The sequence below is a fragment of the Erithacus rubecula genome (assembly GCF_903797595.1).
Source record: "Erithacus rubecula genome assembly, chromosome: 6".
NCBI lineage: Eukaryota > Metazoa > Chordata > Aves > Passeriformes > Muscicapidae > Erithacus > Erithacus rubecula.
This window is the reverse complement of record NC_136688.1, coordinates 37,920,632-37,942,634: the sequence shown is the minus strand read 5'-3', so window position 1 is coordinate 37,942,634 and position 22,003 is coordinate 37,920,632. Positions and strand designations below refer to the sequence as shown.

Sequence of the window (22,003 nt, the reverse complement as noted above, 5' to 3'; positions counted from 1 at the left end):
GAGGTAACCATATTGTCACCGTGCCTTGCCACATTGAAAGAGGAAGGAAAGAAGATTAGTTCCATGCTCCAAAGCTGTGTTTAAAGCCTCTTTGTATGGATATATTTGGAGCAGTGGGACTGAATTTTTAATACACACATTTTAAAGGGTATTTACTAAAATTGGTTGCTAATTTCCATAATAATGGTGCTGAAAAAAGACATTTCCAAGTGTGTGAAGTGAAAAGGGAAACTCTAAGAAAGGGGGAAGTTTAAATTACTATACCATATCCTTTTAACAAATACTAAGGTGACATGCATGAATATAATAACAACTAAATTGAAGTCTTCCTATTGGTCCCTAAACAGAAATTGCAGAGATGGAATGAAAGTAAAAGCATCAAACCAAGTAACTGAAACTCACATCTCTCTTGCTAAACAAAGTTTTGTTCTGAAAAAGAGCTGTAGTCTCATTGTGTCTCAAAAATGGTATGGAAATAAACAGTTTCAACTACGATTCTGGATTTTTGCATTTTATGAAAATATTTATCTATATTCAGCTACAAGATTTACAGCCTTCAACTAACCTACAAAAATACTGTAGAAAAGAAAACATCTCACTGGAATATCTCCCATCAATTGCAGAGATGGCAGCCAAACCGCATCAGACTTTGATTCCCAGGTACCTGGTGAAGTTTCTGTAGGAACCTTCAGGTTACAATACCTGTAGCAGCAACAGCACTACCTTTCCATTCAGGTAGGGAGCAATATAAACTCTAGGCATTTCTTTTGCATAGAAGCTATTACGGACATACAGAACTTTAGGAAAACTCTGCATTCTCAGTGATGCCAGTTCTGAAGACCTTCAGTTAACAAAATATTCAAAACACCATGTGGAACTCATTTAAAGAGCTTAATATACCAAACAAATTTTGGAGAAAAATTACTGGGAAAGCAGGAACAGAACACAGCAAATGTAACCAAATGATATCAAGTAGTACATTTATTCCATATAGTAAGTCAGCTTCTGACAGTGAGATGTATTAGAATATAGTCTCTGAAGGTAAAGGGTGGAAGGAAGGCCTGTTGCTCAAGATACTGAATATTTGAACAGTGCCTAGCACAATGGGGTCCTGGTCCTTAGCTGGGGCACCTAGGTGCTCCAGCAAAACAAACACTTCAGGCTTTAGTAGATGGACTGCATAGGCAGTTTTGAAATGGCATTCCACAACATGGGCTAAGTGACACCTAAGCAACAGACTTCACCTTTTAAGCTCTGCAAGAGAGAAACTTGGTCCAGCAGATCTTCTCCAACTCCAGTTTTAGGATTCATCCACTATCTACCCACCCCTCTGTGCACAGTTAAAGCAATGTTCATTCATCCCACTGCAATATGGTGAGCCTCAAGGAGGAATGATCGATCCCATCTCAGTCACCACATATAAGAGGGCGGAAAAAAGAGCAGCTGGTCTCACCCTCTTCTACTCCAATAATTGACTCAGTGTCTGGCAGGTGCAGAGACTCAACACCAAGGCTGGGCTGAGAGTTCATGGAGATGAGATTCTTACTATGCACTGTTGATTCTTCCAGCAAACTGCTGCCCATCAGTGACTCTATGGTGAAAAAAAAGGGTAAAAGAAAATTCTCATGATGCAATGACACTGCAGTGTAAGATACAATTCCTGCCCCACTTCAAGTCACATTGACTTTTTCCCTAGACACCTGCTTTATCCATTCCTACTCTTTGGGCATCCAGTGCTCCAATGAATGGAAAATACAATATGTTTATTGTTTTGAACCTTACTATGGTGGGATTTTATGCAGGATTGGCTTTCTCTTTAAATAATCCACATTGTGTAAAAACCCAGGCTGCTTGCAAGAAGAAAACATAACCAAAGGAAAAAAAAAAAAATCCACATTAAAAACCCCAACTAGATTTATATTGATTTTGAAAACAATATATGTATCTGCCCCTTGACAGCCATACAAAAATACACTTTTGTCTTCTGTCCTAGAAAAGGGGAGAGTAAGCAGTCCTCATCTCCAAGAAGAATAGGCATTTTTTTCTTACTGGCTTGTGGTCTCACATTATCAGGACAAATATAATTTCTTTGACCATCCACTAATTTTTTCTGCACTTTTCCCCCAGAGTGAGTGTGCTCCCTTCTTTACCTGGCTGTTCTCGCTCCCTGCTGCCAGCTGTTCCAATTCGGGAGTGGTGTTTCCTCATATGCACATTTCTGCTACCACTCTGGGAAAATGTCTTCCCACAAATTTGGCACTGATGGGGCTTCACTCCTTGGAGTCAAAGGGGGAAGAAATATCCCAAGAATTACCAAATGGGGAGAAGAGACCTCATCAACTAAGAAACTAGTAACAGTTTTGAAATGGCTCTTAACAACACTGGTGCTAATTTAACAGTAAAAACCAAAGGAGAAGTATTCCCATCTCCTGGAGGGCCATAAGCTTTTAGAACAGAAGAGGTTTAGGTATCAGTAATGGCAGTTGTTGAAAAACCCAAGTCTGAAGAGTAACAAAGTCTTCAAGTCAGATTGATGAGAGGGAACAAGTTATTTGGAATAATTTACTCATTGATATGGAAATACTTGATGTACTCCACATAGAATAAAATGACCAGAGGCAAGGAAGCTGTCTCCTGCCATCACATAATGAACTGCAGCATCTGGTTTACATTACTGAGCAGAGACTTGATGATGACTTGTCACTGAAAGGATTTCCATTTTAGATAGCAGTTCATCATTTTCACATTACAAGCATGCTGTCCATACTTCTTGGCTCAATGGCATGGAAGCAAGGAGACAGGACAGAAAAAGCATGGAGAACTCAATCTCAGATGTTATTACCTCAATAAAATCTCCCATTCCCCAAAGATACAATGTTCATTGTACTGAAAATATTTAAGATAGATTGATAAAAACAGAAGACAGAAGCTTTGAAACACTTGTGAAATACATTTTCACCTAAACCTTTATCCAATTACAAGTATGTAGTGGAAAAAATAAATGAAAACTCTACCTATGGCAGAAACCCACTTGCAAGAGATTTCAGGTTCAAATGGCTATGGTTAATATATAGAGATGCTAGAGTTTCTCTTTTGAATAACCAAATGGCAGCTATTAAAAAGATAGTCAACTTAATGATATTTTAGAAACAATTTTGAAAATAATTTTTAAAATGTAATTTGAATTTATTAATAGAAACAATCTAGAGGATTGAAGTGTACAGGCTACAGGCACCATGAAAGGGAAGTCAAAAAACACTATGACCAGAAATTCTGTAGAAATCAGGATTTTACTTAAGGAAATCAAATCAAAGTCCTACAATAAAGGTCTTTTTTCCAGACAGATCAGAGAATGTCAGATGAAGACTCTTACCTGAGTGGACAACCAAATGTTTCCGAAGACTGGAGTATTCAGCAAAGGAGCGACCACATCCCTGTGCCTGACACAGAAAGGGTTTTTCCCCTACAAGGGAAAAGTAAATTCTTAGATTTTGGGATCACAACTTAATCTGATTGCCCAAGTCCCTAAGAATAGCCTGGACATCTCTACTCCATTCTCCCATTTGGCTTTATGTATATTAGAATTGCATGGAAACTACACATCCTTCCTAAGGCTTTTACAGCATTCTCTTCACCAGAGATAACAGTGGCATTATTTTAAAATATTTTTAAATATTCTTATTCTAATATTCATAATTTTAAAATACTCTTAGACCATCATTCACCAAAAGTGAAGCAAGGGAACACTGTTTCTAGATAATCTACCAAGTATATAAATAATAATAGAGTAATATAAAACTACTTGGTCTATGATGTATCTTCTATATGCAGTTCTCAACAACCAGCTCTCTGTTCCACACACTCACAGGGTCTTGCACCCTTTCTGCCTTTCAGTGCCAAAAATCCCATTAAGTGTAATTCTCTTCATATCAGATTCTATACTTTATTTTAGATCAGGCTGAACTTGCCAAAATCCTGTGAGACATGTGTCAGTCATTTATATCTATGTGTGGAGGAACTGTAATTCAAGGTACAAATTGTTCTTATGGGCTGAAATTTATATCACAGCTATTTTTGATTTATTTAAATTATGATAAATTGGGAGGTTACTACATTTATGCAGTGCAATAAAATTAATCTGCTTTGCACTTTCAATAAATCTAGATATAACTTTTGCCTGCAACATCCCATTCAAGAACTCAACATACCATGTTTAACACTATGATTAAGTCTTTAACTGGAGCCATGTACAAGAGTAATAGCAAGATCACAGGAGATTAGGCAAGCTATTTCAACAATTTATTTTATAACCTATTTGTAGTTCTTTCAGAGTAAACTTGCTTTTAAAGGTGTTTCTACTGTGACTTTGCCTTTCGAAGTCTTCTCCCTACAGCTCACTTATTAGCCTCTTATCTACAATAGCATTTGACAGCTGTGAGCAAAAAGGATCAACACAGCATGTTCCAAGTGGTGTCACAAAGCTGAAATATGTAGCAAAGTCTCCAACACTGATTGTACTTTCTGGCTTGCTATAAATCTTTAAAAGTTTGGAAAAACTACCACTGACCTAAATACCAGTGCACAGTTCCATCTGTAAGACACCTCAGAGATATTGCCACCTGCAATTTCATAACACCTTTGGTCTGATCAAACGCTTAACTCCACATTATCCATTTGCAGCTTAGAAAGTTACTATTTACTCCTCCAGAAGCTACTACTCTATTGGTTGCAGAATGCTCACTTATCAGGGAGGATTGTGCATGGATCAGCTGGCCTATTAACTTAATCTGCACCTTGGCTGGAGCTGTAAGTGCAAAAGAAAACTGCAAAAAATGTAACTGCTGTTACTACACATTCAAAATTTTATTATTGGTATATACAATTTTTAACTACATCCCAACATCTGCCCCCAAACCATGTGTTCTAGCTAGACTGCACATACTTTAAAATAGCAGCCCTTTCCCATGTGTATCCACAAACCACATACCATACGGTCATGTTTAAGTAAGGCAGAAGGCACAAGCAGCTGCTGGCGACCCACATCATCTGTAATTTCATTTTACCAGGGAGGCCTTGTTCTCTCACACTTGTCAAGGTTATTTGGGAACGTTAACCAACTGTAATACAATGCTTCTGAGGCCATCAGGGAATCTCTAACAATATTCTGAGAAGCTTGAAGTGGGCCATTTGTCTGAGTGTTGTAATAATCCTGAGGCTTAAAAAACTAAACAAATAAAATCACTAGAATATTCATTATGAACTTTGCTGGTCACTATTAAATTGCTGGCAATTTCAGCAGTAACTTTTGTACCTCTCTCAAAGAACTTTCTAATACAAAAACACCTAAAGCACTTTGGCTGCTATACTAGCTTCTAAAGATACTGACAAGGCAGGATTATATTCTCCAGAGGAGCCATCATAAACAAATCATGTATAAAACACAGCACTATGAAATAAAGGATCTCGTTTTATTTACTATAAGAAGCTGAGCATGAATTGAGAGTATACAGGCTCCAGCATACCATAACATCCCAAATTAGCATTGGCACAAACACAGCAGTTTGCACACCATAATGCTGTATTCTAATTAATGCTTTTTTCTATTTTTCTTTGCTACTATATTTTTGCTACTCATTCCACTGCATTCCTCATTTCCCTGTATGTCCCAAATGGAGTCATTCTACAAGCAGTATAGGTAACACAATCTAGTCAGTCAGGCAAGATGTCAGTACAGCTCCTACTAAGCTATTGAGCCTTTCAGGAATTTCAAATATCCTTATTACAAAACACAATTTTAGAAGTCATGTTCACTAACTATTCCCTTAGTAACAGTCTAGTTTCACACACCCCTCTCTCCATCACACAACTGCAAGGGAATCTTCAGACTATGTGCCTGAGCAGAATACAGGATCACCACACACTATTTGAAAGCTAATGCCTGTGTAAAACTATACAGGATAGTAAAAGAGATTAGCACTTGATTTATCTGACCTATGGTCAATGTAAATTGACAGAAAAGGGACATTAATGGAGGGTAGAGATGAACACTGAACTTTGAATAGTTTGAGGACAGAGGAGGAAGTGGTTTATTCCTCAGGAAAGACCCCACCTCAGCAGACACCACAAATAGGTGAGGTCTAAAACACACCAGTGTGAATTCGTAGGTGGTTCTTCAGGTTTCCAGCTGTTGTGAACTGTTTACCACAGCCCAGTTCTGTGCACACAAAGGGTTTTTCACCATTGTGAGTTCTCATGTGCACCTTCAGCCTCTGCAAAACGTAGAAACTTTTTCCACAACCTTCTGCTGGGCAAGTGAAGGAGCGGTCATTCCTGGAAAGCAACAAAAAGCTGTTTCATTACCAGCTACTGCAACACATTTTTTCACAAACACTTGCCTTCTTTCTTTTATTAAATATGAGTACCTGTTAAAATACAAAAAATTCTCAACCAAACATAACAAGGATCTGCAAAGTTATCTAAATCTAATCCAAGGTTTTCAACACAATCAACTTAAAGCACTCAACAGACCTAATATATTTATAAGAATAATACCAGGTTTTCATAGTTTGTCAGTGACAAAACCTAACACTATCTCAAATACAGAATGCACTTTTTCAAGATCATAACAACAGATAGCTTCATTCTGCTCACCGGTGTGTTTTCAGATGGTACTTGAAGTGAGCTGGCCATACAAATGTCCGATCACAGCCCTCAACTGTGCACTTCAGCTTCCTTTCCACACGAGATAAGTGAGGAATGGGGCTTGAATCTTTTGGTTGCCCATCTCCTGTGCAAAGATGAACATTTTCCCCTGGAAAAAAAAAAAAATTGCCCACCAAAATCTAAAAAGATTACTATAATGTGTCAAATTTAATAGAAAAAACAGCATCATATATGATAGAGGATTGCAAATCAGGCATGTGTCTGGCTGCAGACTGTTTAGCATACTCTACATTCTGCTACCTAGCCTAAAACAGGGATCAGACATAGACTTGCAAACCTTACCAGGCCCCTAAACTATTCCCAAAAAGCCAACTGGATCAGATTAGCTGCTATCAGATAAGGCTTATCACAAAAAGAATAGAAAGCCAATGCACCAGAAATTGTAAAAATGGTCTCTATATCAATATAAAAAAACCCATTTTAAGTATCAGCTAACTATCACCTGTTAGCTAAGCTATTTTTTAAAACATCTTAGGTAAGAGATATTGCATTTGCTCTATAATTATTTATTAAAATAATTAAGTCAGAAAGCATGTGACTAAATCCAATTATGTATTCTCCAGAAATCTGATCTCCAAACTCAGTGGAGCTAAAAAGAAAGTATGATTCACAGTATTTATTAAAAATAGGCTCTTAAAAGTGAAAAAGTTGAAAAAGAAGCAGCTACTGCCAGAAAGAAGATATTCTTTACATGTATCAAGTAACTAGTAGGCTACATGGTTCCACTAGAGTTCATCCCTCAAGAAAAAATGAGAGGTCTATTTATACTGAGGAAAAAAAGCTTTGTCCTGTATAATCCTGTCACTGATGATCCGAAGATGTCATAACTGATTCAAAGCAAGAGAGAAACAAAGAGAGGGAGAAACAACATGAAACTAGGGCTCTTATATGGAACATTCAACTTTTGAGACACAATCTGTGATCTCCTACCATTATTGCTTGCTTTGGCATTCTTTGCGAGCTGTGCCCGAGTGGCAGCAATTAAACTGTCATGGGCCAACTCTTGCACTCGTAGGAACCATGGGGTACTGCTGTCTGTGCTATCATGAGAGAGAAAGTCATTGCCAGAATCTTCTGCTTCATCTTGAACAAACACCAAGTGCTCTGCAGGAGACCCCAGCCCTAGAAAAGAAGACAAATTTGTGAAACAATAATGTAACATGGGGAAATTTCTTTTGCTTCTCAGAGATAAGTGTTCATAGCATGAATGAAATAGCTGCCCTGAAAAAGTCTCCACTGACCTCTACATTGTAGAAAGATGTTGATGACAAAATGCTCCCAAAATACCCAATAATGCCCAGCAAATTTCATGATCTTTCCTCTTCATAAGCAGCAGGGAAAGAGTTGTACTTGTATGTCCTGCATTCTGCTGAGACATCTCCAGCCAGATGACAAACAGAAGGACAATTACCTGCTCTTGTTAGGTTGAGAAGAATGAATGAAGTGCTGTCACTGGGCTGAAGGTCTTGCAATAAACTAGAAGTTTCTGAAGTTGACAGAAGTTCAGATGGTTTCTGTACATTCTGTGCCCTTGTTTCCTCTCCATCAGGGCCTACATTTACCTGGAGACTTCTCAAGACAGCAGATGAAGAAACATCTTTGGAGGAATTAGTGTGACTTGGAGAAGTGAGATCTCTTTCATCATCTAATGAGGAAAGTGAAACCAGAGTAAATGAAAGTATAAATACACTATGACTAAAAGACACCTATGAGAAATAATTTTTCTAGGAAAAGACCCCAGAACTTGAAAGGGAAGGAAGGAGGGAGTTTCTAACTAGTCAGATTTGACTATTAAATGAGAAGATTCAGTCACTGCTGATTTTGTTCCTCCATCCCTAGAATGTCTCATGAGCAAGAGAGAGCAGGGCCAGAGTGGTGAAGCAAAGACAGCTGTATGAAGGGTAGGGTCACAAAGACCTGCTACACAGATTTTACCTGGCAACATGAGTCTGTTGCATTCTGAGGTCTCAGTAACAGGAAGTAGAGAGAGACAGGTGATGTCTTTTGGTTCTGATTCCACCAGTCCTTGTCCCAGTGGAATAGAAGTATTTTGAACAAACTGAACCAGCAGCTGAAAAAACAAATTGAAGATTAGGTCAAGAGCAGCACAAATCATTTAAAAAGGTACTAAATCCAGTCAATCCAGCAGTCCCTACTGTCTTGATGAATACACACAGATATAAATGAAAACTTTTAAATTCACATGAATACAAGGAAAGAATTGTTTGTCATCTCTGAAATACCTATACACTTATCATTTCTTTAACATATAATAAACAGCTCTGGATCATAGGAGGAAGTCTAGTTAGGCTATATTTCTTTTTAACTAATATTTTACCACTTGATACCTTACTATGTCTAACATTTCAAGTTAATGTTTTCCACACTCCACCTTTGGTATTAGGTATTTTTCTAAATCATTGACTTTAAATACTTAACTGAAAGTTGGCTTTTCCTAAATAAAAAAAAGCAATCAGAAGACTAGTTACAAAGATGTCTATCATATGGCTATTCAAAATAAGCAGATAATCAGAGAAAAAGGTTAGGATGACAAGGGGGAGAATATAAACAGCCTAACCAATCCAAATCAGCTACTCCTAAAACCATCAAAGATGAATAACCAACCCACACACTAAGGGGATTAACAGAAGAAACCCTTTCCAAAATACTACACCAAACAAGGGGGACTATTGCATCAACAGATATAGGACTTAAACTGAGATGCATTCCCTGAGGAGGAATTTGGGACTGGTCAAAAGATTTGGGGGGGATTTGTACAGGACTTAATAGGTGTTGTTTAAGGGAAAGGCCAAAGGCAGGAAAAGGAAAGGATCAAGATGGATCAGGGCAAAACAAACACAAGAAAATGGAGAGGGAAGAAAAAAGGGGCCTAGTGCATATAAACAGGAAGTTGGTCAATTCAGTGTCTAGCACAGCCTAACTTTCACACTCCATCCTGTCTTCTTATTAAAGTCATTCTTACCTATTTCCTGGGTGGTCCTGTTCTTTACAGTGGGCCTCTAGTGGCACACACTAGTTTCTAGTGTGTGTCATATGCTAGTGAATTCCAAGCCAGCCTACTTTGCAAGTGAAACGAGAAGTGTGGGGCCAGACCCCAAAGAAAGGCATGAAGGTTTTCCTTAGGCAGCAGAACACAGAACCAGGAACTTTGTGCTGCCCATGTTTATGAGGGTAAAGCTGTAAGCACTCAGCCTGTGTTCATATGTTTGGTGCCAATCACATCTCTAAGTGTGTGCACACATATTTTCAAACAGGTACTAAACCTCACTAGTGGCTGGATCTTATACAAGAATTAAAGAGCTGTTCTCATGTTTCTTGATGAGCCCAGGAGGTGAGAAATTATTCAGTCCAGCAGATTTAGCCATCCCTAACACCAGTCAGCTCTGGCAAAAATTACTTGCAGCTAACTCCTCAAAATCCTGAGTTATAAAAAAGGAACCTGTCACCTGAAAAGGAACGGGAAGTCAGAGAAATTACTTTTTTCACCCCTGAAAGCCCTCCCATATTTTTAACCTAGTTCACAACAGCAAAGCATGTGGCTTGTTTACTCATTCTGTCCCTTTTACAACATCTCAAGATTTTGTCAGAGTACCAGAGATAATGCTGGACTCCTCTTTACCTCCAAGGCAGACACAGAAATGAGACACTCTTTTTTCTGTTACCAATGCCACAGCACTTCATATTAAAATATTCTGATTTAACAGACAAAATGCTGCTGGGAATTAGGAGATAACACAGTCCATTTGACAAATGGACTGACCAAATTCTGTGAACCACACAAGTTTTTCTAAACACGGTCTCAAATCCAGAGATTTAAACTCCAGAAAGATGCAAAAGGGGCCAGTTGTAACACACCCAGACACATACTCCACGTTTCAGAGAAAATGCTGCACAAAGCATATGATCATGTAGGATCTATTTGTTTGCCTTTAAGCTCTGCCAAACAAATTAACTCCTATATTCACATTCTCAGGTTTTTTTTTAAAACTCCAAAGAAATATGGAAGATAAAAATACACTAAAAAGTTAAATCTCAAGTTCCTCATCTCTAGGAAACTCCTTGATCCCGCCCTCTGCTGATTCTGCTGCTCTCTAGCAAACAATTGTATGCAGCAAACTTCCTTTATCTTTGGCATTTAAAGGAAATTGTACAAAATAATAATTCAAAAGCTACTACCCTCATTGTGACACATTTCAGCACGCAGTCACACACAGCCCAGATGGACTTGCCTGGGCAGTGAGATAGTTCATCAGTGTCAAAAGAAAGAGACTAAAAAATCCTGATGTGCCCAGATGTGCCCATTGTATATTTGTGATTAAAATCCAACAGTCACAGATAATTTGATTGTTATTTTGTATGTTGTGATTGTCTCAGTACTTCTTTTTCAGAACTATTGCCATCTAATTCCAAATTATTCCTGTGGCAGACACCAGCCTTTTGAGCCCCTCTCACACCAAGTGAAAATCTGTTAAATTAAAGAAATCTGTAAAGAAAACTTAGTATTTTGTGCACTGGTTTTCTAAGCTCATTTCCTGTCACAAAAACACTAGAAACACTGATGCTTTCTCAAACACTTATGACAAATTGCTGCTGCTATAGGAACCCTGAAGTTTTAACAGCTTTGATTGGTTTCCTCTGGGACCCTCACCCACACTGTCTCCCTAGGGGCTCCTTTTAAGCTCAGCCTGGACCAGTCGTTCCCTTCCTGAGTTGTGCTGTAGGTTTATCTGTCTCAAGCCCTGTGTATGGGATGAACCTCAGATTTTTACTGCCTCTGTGTCCCTAGCCCCATCTTCTGCTGCTCCTACCTGGACTCTGGATAGACCCTGGACCTGGTTCATCACTTTGCCTTATTCAGGGCTGGATTCCAGCGCCTGTCTCTGCCTTCCATGCTCAGGTGCTGCAGTATTGTGTCCTGGTCTGTGAGGGCACTGCCTGGGCTGGAATCATCCTTGACTCCCTGCTCATCCTCCCTTAGGAGCAGCCTGTCATCAGTGACAATTATGAAGCTACAAATTAAGTCCTGAAGTCATTCAGATGGCAGTGTGCCATTTGAACTAGGCCACAAGCCAGATGGCAGTTTGAAAGGTTAGAATTGTTTCATCTTATATCTAAGATTATCCAGAGGACCTAACAGGAAGATGGAACTATTTTTATGTTGTCAAAAAATACATAGGCAACAAGAGACAGTCCCTCCCCCAGGGCCATGTATTCTAATTTAGGATTAAAAAAAAAAAAAAAAAAAAAAAAAAAATTGGAGAAAGAGAAATAAAAATAAAGTTAGGAATAATGAGCAAAGCAACCAGAAAAAAGTAGGGACTAAACACTGTGAACACTAAGATCTAAATTATTGGATTGTCTTTCAGGTTGATGAGACTGCTTCTTACTCTGCCATGCAACACTTGTTTTAAGGACTTGCCTATTGTTATACAAAAAGACCTAAATGAAACTTGCCTCCTACAAGAATAAATCTTTGCTTTAAACCTTCCACTTCAACAATAAATAGCAACATTAAGCCACAAGGGAAAAGCAAAACACAGCAACCACAAACAGATGCTCAGTAGAAAAAAGTTCCTTTTAATTTGCTTTGTAAAGCAATGACAAACTAGTACAGAGAATTATGAGAGGGCAAAAAAAGCAGAAGGAAACAGACATGAATTATGCTCATTATTAAAATGTGGGATAAAAAAAAAACCCCCAACCCTTCATACAAACGAAAGCAAACCAATCATCAACTCCAATAATTCAGACAAAATGAAAGTTTTCACTTTAGTTCTAACTTGACAGATTTTTCCTAAACCTTCCTGTTCAAAATCATTGAATACCATTGTGGACAACTACAACAACTGGAATATAGGAAAGAACTCATTACAAACTTTGTGTTGTGCTTTCTTAAGCTTCTCACAATATGGTTTTATAAATAGGAAATTGTAAGGGAACCTGGTAATTGACTATTCAGAATAGAAATCTAGGAACAGGACAGGTGATAAATTAAATGCACACATACACAAACACTAACAAACTGCAGATACAAGAGAATAAAAATACCCAGAACTCCTGGGACACTAATGGATGGGCCAGTACAGGAATAACTTGAGTGTGATCTTGAAAAAAAATTAACCAGAAACTTTGTAAGGAATAGGAACAGTGTTATCCTGGGTTACCAGAAGCCATATCTCATTGGCAAGAGCAAACTTCTTATGGGATATAGGGGAAATTCTGGGCCTGGGAAAACATGTTAAAATATATTTGAGTGGAGACTGTGGGACTGTGAGAAACTTATGGATGTTTAGGGGAAGGACCAAAGGCAAGGAAAGGATCAAGGTAGATAGGAGAGAAACAACTATTGGGAACAGAAGGGGGATTGAGGATGGTTGACCACATCAGCAGGCTGCAGGTTGCTGCTCTGCATTACACTGGGGTCTACCTCATCCTGTCTAACACTTTCTGTTCCTAAATAGTTTCTCAGTACATTCATCTGATTAAATTCACTTTGGCATAGCCTGTGAAATAGAGAAAAAGAATCTGGAAACCCAGGATCCTGGTCAGAGGCTGAATTAAAAAGCCCAAGGTCTGGAGATGGATATTGGAAAGACTTGAGGTTTGGCAGAGTGGACAGATGCATGACCACAAGTATGCATGTCAGCCAAGGGAGGACATGTGTGATATTTCAACCTTTTTACCTGGTAAACAGGGACAGGATTAGGCCATTTCTGGGCTTTCTTTTCCATGGAAATGCCCTTTGTGTTTGAGTGTGCTGGTAAAAGCCCTATCCTGGCACACAGCCATAATGTCTGCATTGTCTACGTGTGCACAGCCATATTTTTGCAGTTCAGGCCCAGGTGCACCCCTGTGTGCATCTGGGAAGAGTGTGGTGGTCTCATGTCTGAAAGATCAGGAAGGCAGGAACCTCCTAGATGATACAGTATGACAGATCCCATAACTAAATAACATCTGGCATCACAAACAGGCCCAGATGGGCACTAAATACTCCTGAGATGGTGACTGTAGAATCCTTGCATAGGGAGGAGACAGAGCCACTATGACCAAAGTGCTAGAATTTGTAAGCAAAGCAGATAGGTCATCTTGGGATGCCAGATTAGGAATAGTTAGGGAAATTGAATGTACAGAGTATTAACAGAATACCAAAGGAACAGTAAGAGTTGTGAGATGGCTTTAGTCCCTTGGAATTTGAAATAAATTTTAATATTGCAAAAGGCCATCCTTGACTTAAGAGATTCAGACTTTATGGGACAGACATGAATCCATAATCCTTGGAGAACAAAGCTCAGCTGCATCTTGATATAAAGAATTTTATTTTTGCTCTACCATATCACCTTCTTGAATACACCCTCCTTTAACTACTTCTGCCAAAATGCCACATAGCTGAAAATTCTGTAAATAATGCAGACAGTCAATATATTAAAAAATGCAATATATTTCTTGGCTGTTGTCACTAAGCAAATACTTGTAATCCCTGGTGGTCAACAAGAAATGGCTGGACAAGATGATCCCAGGGCCTATCACTGCAAACAATGCAGAATGCTTGTGTTACCAAAAGACTAGGATATTGTCCCTGACCTGAGAGGGGAAAAAAACCCCAAAACAAGCAACAACCAAAAAACTGTTTAAAGAACTGAGAACCTCTACTAGAAATCCTTAACAAAAAAAACCCAAAAAACACAATTAAAAAAAATAAAAGCACCATAAAAAACCCAAACCCAACCAACCAACCAACCCAGAAACAAATGATGATATGGCCACCTGGAATGGATCATATTAAGTTTGTGTCCCATAACAGATGATTCAAAAGCTGTCAGGCAGCTGCTTTGGCTGAAGTAGGGGTTGCTGGGAGGGACAGGGTAGGAAGGTTCTCCAGAAGCTCAGATCTATCCTCCCACTAGACAGCTGGAGAGCTAGACTACATTCCCTGAGCAACACAGACCATGTCTTTAATCAAAACCATTCCTGTTCTAAATTTAACCAGTGAACCACAACAAAATAAAGAAGTCAAAAGAAAATTTAGTGGAGGGGGAGGAGAAAGAAGGGGCTGGAGCTTAAGGGTGTGCAGGGCAGAAGGCTTGTTACCTAGAAACTGGGATGTCCTCCTCCCATACAGCCTCTGGGGAACTAATTAAATCACTAGTGTCTCTCTTTGTGAGGCACTGAGGAGGAGAGAAAAGCAGAGGCTAAAATACCTCTTTTCACCCCCTTTTCAAGAACTAATTCAATTTACAGAACAGAGTTGTAATTTGTTTGATTGTGCCAAGAGTAACCCCAAGAACAGAAAGCACCCTGCACTGTTCAGCACCCTGCAATCCACAGTAGGGTGGAGGTAACTGGAAATACTTGCAAGTACAACAAATCACCTCGAAGGCTTAAAGCATGCAAAATGCAAATCTTAGCAGTTCCCTGAGGAATGATAGTTACATAGCTTTGGGGGCAGGGAGTCCAGAAGAAAAAGCAGATCCATCTGTCCATACAACTGTCTCCAAGCAACTTTATAATTTTCTATGAAAGGACGATTCACCTCTACTCAAGCATGATTTATTTATTTAATGGTATGTTGGTGGCTTCTTTAGGGATAAAAACAGTAGCAAAAAGTCTATGCAATAGAGACAAAGTGCTTTGATTGTTACCATCTAGATGTCATAGAAATACAGCTAGCTCTTCATAAATGCATTTCTCACATGGTAAGGGGTATATGAAAAAAACATCTGTGTCTGTAAGAATTGTGGTGCCATGGCTCTCTAGAGGATATAAAATCATTATTTACTTTCAGAGATATTTGAACTGCTATTTAGAAAAAGTGTAGAAAGGCTATCTACCAGCTTCACATCAAAGGAATAGAAAATAAGTATTAACTTAACACTGAAGTTTCATAATCAAAACTAGAAAAAGAGGGTATGTATATATGGAAATAAATAAAAAATTTTAGTATAAAATAGCCTTGATCAAGATCCAGGAACATGGTTTAGAAGACAGCATCTACAGAAAGGATGCCCTCTGCAAAAACCACTGCAACCTTTTTACGTACCAGGCTTGTTTCTTCTGGAGAATACACAGCCAACTCATACTATGGGCTTGCTGGGAAGGAAATGCAACTCTGCCATGAGGAAATAGGATTATTATGTAAACAAGCCTAATTAACAAATACCATACTCAAGTGGAGAAAAGACAAGGCCCAGTTACAGCTGCTATTTGAGGAATGAGCAATGAGCATTCCAATTGTCCTGGTCCTCAGCTACCAGAAATTATCTAAGGGAACCCACCCATTCACAGCCAAAAGTATCATAGTCCTCCCACCTTATTGTTCAGAACTCAGAAAAAAATTTATAGAATGTCTGAGAAGAGGCAAGAGAGAGGAACTCTCTGCACATCATGCAGAGACTACTCAGAGCTGTTCCGAATTTGCAGCTACTTTTCCTGAACAGTGTGACTGGAAGAGCTTTGGCTACCCTGTTAAGAAACAAATGCCTTAACACATCACATGGGCTGTAATGAATTACCAGCATGTAATCATCATTCTTTTTAGAGTACCACTATCTTTAACATACAAATTGTATGATTCATGGAGACAGAAACAAAACTCAACAAAAAACATTCAATTAAGTCTTGCAAACTTCCCCAAAAGTTATTACACAGCTGTACTATGTCCTCTGCTCTAGGACTTTAGGCATCTGTAGAGGTAAAGCTGAGAACCAGGAAAAGCAAGGACACCAAGTGATACAACCCCTGCATCTCTAAGTGGGGAAATGCAGAGAGCTAGCTAATGGCCACTCAACCTGAAAAATAAGGCAAGAAATAGGAGAGGAAGCAGCTGTGGTGCTGAACATAAACTGCAGACACTCCTATCTAGCACATTACAATTAGAGTAACAAAACCTAGAATTCCTAGCAACTGATTAGTGAGCCACTGCTAGAGTGACATCTTGTAAAGGTTCAACCAGAAATTTTAACTGGTAAGAAAACAAAGCTATTATGGCATATCAGAATGGGTCTCATATGACAGACCAAACTTACTATCTAATATAACAAGGACAGCAGGATGTGTTAAGCTTATTATGCTGTTTAGGGAGAGGATCAAAGGAGAACTCAAGGCAGATAAATGAAGAATGAGGGGAGAGGAGAGACTCCAATCATACATTTGCTGGCTTCTAATCGATGCACTTCTGTGCCTGATCACCATACTCCCTCCTAATTACCAAAGACATTCCTAAATATTCTACCCACAAGTGAGTCCACTGCTAGTGAGCTTCTAGTTGACTAATGCAAGTAAGAAGCTACCAGAGTCTGGAAAAGAAAACCCAAAAAATACTCCAGCCAGAAACTGGCTAAAAGCCCTGGGTTTGGGCAGAAGGACTGTGGGTCTGGCAGAGAAATGTGAATGTGAGTATGCATGAGAGTCAAAAGTGATGAGGGTACAGCAACAGCCCACTAGCAAACCATCACTGTTCATGCTTTACCTGTGCCTGTGATAATGTGCACGTTCATGCTTTACCTGTGCCTGTGATAATGTGCATGTTCATGCTTTACTTGTGTTTGTGGCCAGCTGTAAATGCACAAACATCCCTGCACTTCATGCCCAGATGTGGTACCAGCTGAACCTGGAACAGTCCAGCAGCCTCACATGGAGCAACCAGGATCCCCTGCGTGCTGCTGCCTACCGCTTCTGCCAACTGCTTAATGGAAACAGGAGTACTTTGAAAAACAGGACTGGCTGATGCTGACAAGATAGTAATTCAGATTGTCCAAAACCAAGTAAAGTCAATTTGGTCTGGAGGAAAGAAAGAATCAATTTGTTAATTTATTTTATTCTCATAACAAGAAGAGTGCTGTAATAGTGGGGGAAAAAAACCCTGAGAACAGGCAAGAATATTGGCTGATACTTGAAAGGATGTGAAAAAAAAAACTTGCAATATTTTCTAATTTTTTTACCGGTCAAATCCAAGCATAAAAGCATTAGATACCACTAAAAACACTTGAAAAATTAGTACATAAGCAGCAACCTGAGTAAACTCATTGAGCTCTAAGTGTTGCCCATAAACATTCCTGGGAACCAAACTCAGTTCATAATTGCTCACCTCAGGTTTGGATTCTAACTCATCCGATAACATTGATTCAAGTGTCCAACTCCTGCAGCTGTTCTCAGCAAGGCACAGGTATTTTTATTTTTTTTTATTTAATTTTTTTTAGTTCAGAGAGAACAACACTCCCTGATTATTTTCATATTTTCCTAAGTGCAAACCAGTGTGGCAGTCCTTCTGCAAGAAGCTCTGTTGTGGAAATAATTAATTTAACCTAAAACAACAAAAAAGGAAACATAAAGAAAGAGGAACTGAAAAACAAGAGCAAAGCAAAAAGAAGTGAACATGTGTTGATGCAACTGTAAAATATACTTTGAGGTATCAGTAAAACTCATTTACTGAGGTCCCTGGATTCCTGTTTTCACTGAATCAAAAAACAGCCTTTAAAAATTAATTTCTCAGTGTTATGATGTTATTTACCAATTTTCTTTGCAATCACTAATTTTCAATAGAAAATTGCCTTGTTTGTTCTGGAAATGTATGGGATCAACTGCAAATCACATAAAGCATGCAAGACATGAGGAAGCTGAATTCCCAGCCCACAACACAGTGGAATTATCCAATTATTGATAACAGGGAGCCATCCACAACAACTGGCCAGTAGGAAACATCAGTTCTTCCTGTCAGTCGAGATATTTCACAGAATCAGAGATTTAATTTCTTGATGAACCCAGATAAATAGAACTTATTTCACAAATACCCATATAATGTTTGTGCTAAAAAGGGAACACGAGAACAAGCTTTTCTTGCCTGCCGGGAAAACACCCAGACACTGCTGATGGGAGAAAAATGTGAACTACATACAGTTCTTTCCCCTTTCCAACACATCTACGAACCTACAGACTATGTTAAAAAATTAACGAGAATACTGGACCAGCTAAACAGAGAAGCTAAAAGCCTTCCTCTCAGACTGCTGGCAGCGGCACTGCTGCGCTTGCCGTGAAGGGGCAGACGGCACACAGCGAGCGCGCAGTATCCAGGGCCCGGCGGTGCCCCGCGCCCACCCGCTGCCCTGTCAGCCTGCGCCGCCAGGCCGGGCCCCAGTGACCCACGGGGACAAGAGCCAGCGCTGCCAGGCCCGGCCGCCCGCGCCCCGGCCGGAGGAGCCCGGCGGAGGCCCGGGGAGCAGCGGGGGCAGGGCGCAGCGCCGAGGCCCGGCGGGGCAGGTGCCGCCCGCCCCGGGCGCGGGTCCGGCCGCAGCCGTGAGGGGCGGCCCGGCAGCGGGGACGGCAAGGACAGGAGGGCCGGGGCGTCCCCCCTCGCTCCGCGGCTCGCCGGGCTCCCGCTCCCCACGGAGGGCGGCAAGTCCCACGGAGGCAGCCGGGACAGCCCCACCACCCGCCTTACCGGCATCTCCGCCGCCCGGACGTGACAGGCCCGGCCGGAAATACCGCGCGGGCTCGGGGAGCGCGGGGCGGGGCGACGCTGCCGCCCGCTCGCGTCGCCTCACAGCCACAGGAACGGCTCGGGAAAAGCGGGGCGCTGGGCTCTTACCAGGCCTGCAGTCTCCGGCTGCAGCCTGATTCCTCTCCAAGTAACCTTCTTCTTATGGAGTGTTACCGCACGGGTGAACATTATGCCGGAACCTTATGGAAACGTTCGATCTGCTGATCTCTTTTTTTCCCTCATAAATCAGCACATTATCCCAGTTTGTTACAGCACATATAGAAACACCGGTTTCCTACTAATTCTTTCTGTTTCTGCTTTGTTCTGACTTGCTGCTGTCTATTCTTGCAGGTGGTGATGGAAAACTCCAGGAGTTCACAGTAGCTCACTAATAACATACCAGATATACATGTCTTTGCAATGTACCTAAAAAACCAAGAAAGGACTGAGTAATTTTAAAAACCTGCAGTTTGGTTTTAGCTAGCTATCTGCAGGTGACCAGGACAGCACCTGAAGGAGTTGGCAGCCCCTGGCCTGACATTAGCATCTGAAGCAGTGACCTTCAGGTCCTGTAAACTTTAACTCGGTTATGGCTGGCCCGCAGCTTTGGAGCCATACGTGATTCCTGACTCCTATGCCAGCACAGCTAATTGTGTTACACTCCTGATGCTGGTGCTGATAAGCAGTGAAAGCCCCGGTGATATGGAAGTAACCACACAGCAGCTGTCAAGGATCAGGTTTCCTGAGGCTCCCTTGGAGCACAGCCTCTTCTGATCCATGGTATACTGTCAAAAAAACCTGTGGTCACTTCCTGGTAAATGGCTGTCATCTCCTGCCTTGAACTACTTTGTAATGGTTTCTTTTTTCCAGCCCCTCCAAGATGTGCAATATGGCTTCACTGCCTTTCAGAACATTTGAAAAATTTGATTTGCAGCATAAAGATTCACAGTTATCTCCCTCGGCTTTAAATGTGCAGTGAGTGGCTTCATGGAGGGCAAAGCATTGGAGTCATACTGACAGCCTCGTGCTTCAGCAAAAAGACTATTGACCAACTACCTGCTGGAGCCACCTGGTAACTCCATAAAGTCTGCAAGCAAGTTAGATGTACATCTTTTTCTGAAGTAATTATCCCATCAGCTTGCAGGTATTGCATCAATATTAACTAAAGCCAGCACTGTGAAACCAATTTTCAGTGAAGCTGAAGTACGTTTCTGTTGTACAAGGCAGGGAAAACTGATTCAACACCCAGAATCAACAGCCTCAGAGACTGGGCTGCCTCAGTGCCATATTGGCCCTGCAGATGGATTGTATCAGGGAACCTAAAAAGTCTGGCATTTATAATGTTGGACCACTCAGCCATAGTTGTAGTGGCCTGAAGCTTTAGACAGCTTCATTTATTCAAGTCTACGAAACTGAAAGTAATACCTCCTGAGACTGAATTTTTTAACACAATCCCAAAAAGCTGGAGCTCATTAAATGACTATGCAACAGTAACAGTAAAAGACCATTTCATTGTACCATTGAGGAGTATATTTAGTGCAGGTAGTGTGGTTTGCAGCTGCAGATTGAGCTCTCTGGATGGCTAGAGGTAATGAGCTGCCAACCCTTTGACAAGCTCAGGGATGTGGCCCAACCAAGTGACCAGACACTCAGAGACATGGCAGGAGCCAAGGACCCCCAAACATTCCCATGCTTAGACTGTGAGGGTATAAAACCCCAAGGTTTCTTTTGTTCAGGGTCTCAGTTCAAGCTGTTCTTAAGTTACTGCACCAAGACTGAATTATTTTAAGGATTGGGACCACTGAGACTCAGCTGTGGGAAACCTGGCATCGAGATTGTAAGGAAAACTTGTCTGACTGTGTTAGTGTGGGGGTGAGTGGGGAGTCAGGCTCACTGGAGCTGCCCACTGGGAAGGGGTTTCGGTCCCAGCTTGGGTGGTGAGAGTGTGACTGCCAGAGTAGCTCCTGGGTGGTCAGACAGGAAAGTTTCCCTAATGCAGCATGCCATGGTATTACTGATCCAATATCCAGCAAAGGTAACCATAAATGCAGAACTACTAACTTCATAAACCAAATTTTCTTGATGCTACTTTAGTAATCCAGAGGAACTGAATCATAAAGCTTGATGTTGTTTTACATTAAGATACTCATAATCTTACAAGTCCTTTGACTCATCACCAGCTCAACAACGGGGAATTGTTGAGTAGATAGATATTAAAATATGGAGACATGTGGGCGCATAAGTTCCTTTCATTTGCATCCTTCTAGGCCAGATGAGTTTGGCTGCTTCAGAACTTGCATCTTGACTGCCTGGGGAATTTTGGTGGAATCTGCAGTGGGAGTAGCACAACAGTTACCTGAGTTGTTTATGCTGGTTCAAATCACTTGTGCTTCACTGTGTGAAGCAGCACTGGTCCCTGAGAGAACTGGCTGGCTGGGAATTTCCTATAGTCTTACTTTCACAATAACATCTGCCTCTACAGGTTCCTTCTCTCTAATCAAGGAGAAATGGAAGGCACATTTCCCCCAGGACCAGATTCAAGAAAAGATAAGTGATACTATTTTTTCACCCCTGCTGTGAGACAGCAAAAATGGCTAGTCATGGAGTAAAGGGAGAGTGGTGGTTTAGATTTGGTTATTAATGAATCTGGTCACAATGTGTGCCTACTCTGTACACAGAAGAGTCTAGACTTTTTTCTATTAGCACATCTTTGATTATTTTGTGCATACATTTCTGAACACTCACATATAAAGTTGTTACAGAAACTGTAACCATTTTTCCGAGTTA

At 40.5% G+C, this 22,003-nt stretch overlaps 1 protein-coding gene across 3 annotated transcripts; it reads right to left on the bottom strand.

Moving 5' to 3' along the window:
- Positions 1 to 955: 955 nt before the first annotated feature.
- ZNF410 (zinc finger protein 410) lies at positions 956 to 19,266 on the bottom strand. Of its 3 annotated transcripts, XM_079308706.1 has the most exons (10): positions 19,178 to 19,266; positions 17,828 to 18,044; positions 8,659 to 8,794; positions 8,135 to 8,368; positions 7,654 to 7,845; positions 6,652 to 6,811; positions 6,149 to 6,330; positions 3,374 to 3,463; positions 2,151 to 2,276; positions 956 to 1,591 (listed from the first exon to the last, which is right to left on the bottom strand). In XM_079308706.1, exons 2-10 carry the CDS (start codon positions 17,858 to 17,860, stop codon positions 1,407 to 1,409), a joined length of 1,338 nt encoding a protein of 445 aa, XP_079164832.1. In that variant the 5' UTR covers positions 17,861 to 18,044; positions 19,178 to 19,266; the 3' UTR covers positions 956 to 1,406. The 3 variants fall into 3 exon arrangements, with proteins under 3 accessions (XP_079164832.1, XP_079164834.1, XP_079164833.1); XM_079308708.1 differs by lacking the exon at positions 2,151 to 2,276; XM_079308707.1 differs by lacking the exon at positions 17,828 to 18,044 and having other exon boundaries at positions 19,178 to 19,260.
- Between the last annotated feature and the right edge of the window lie 2,737 nt (positions 19,267 to 22,003).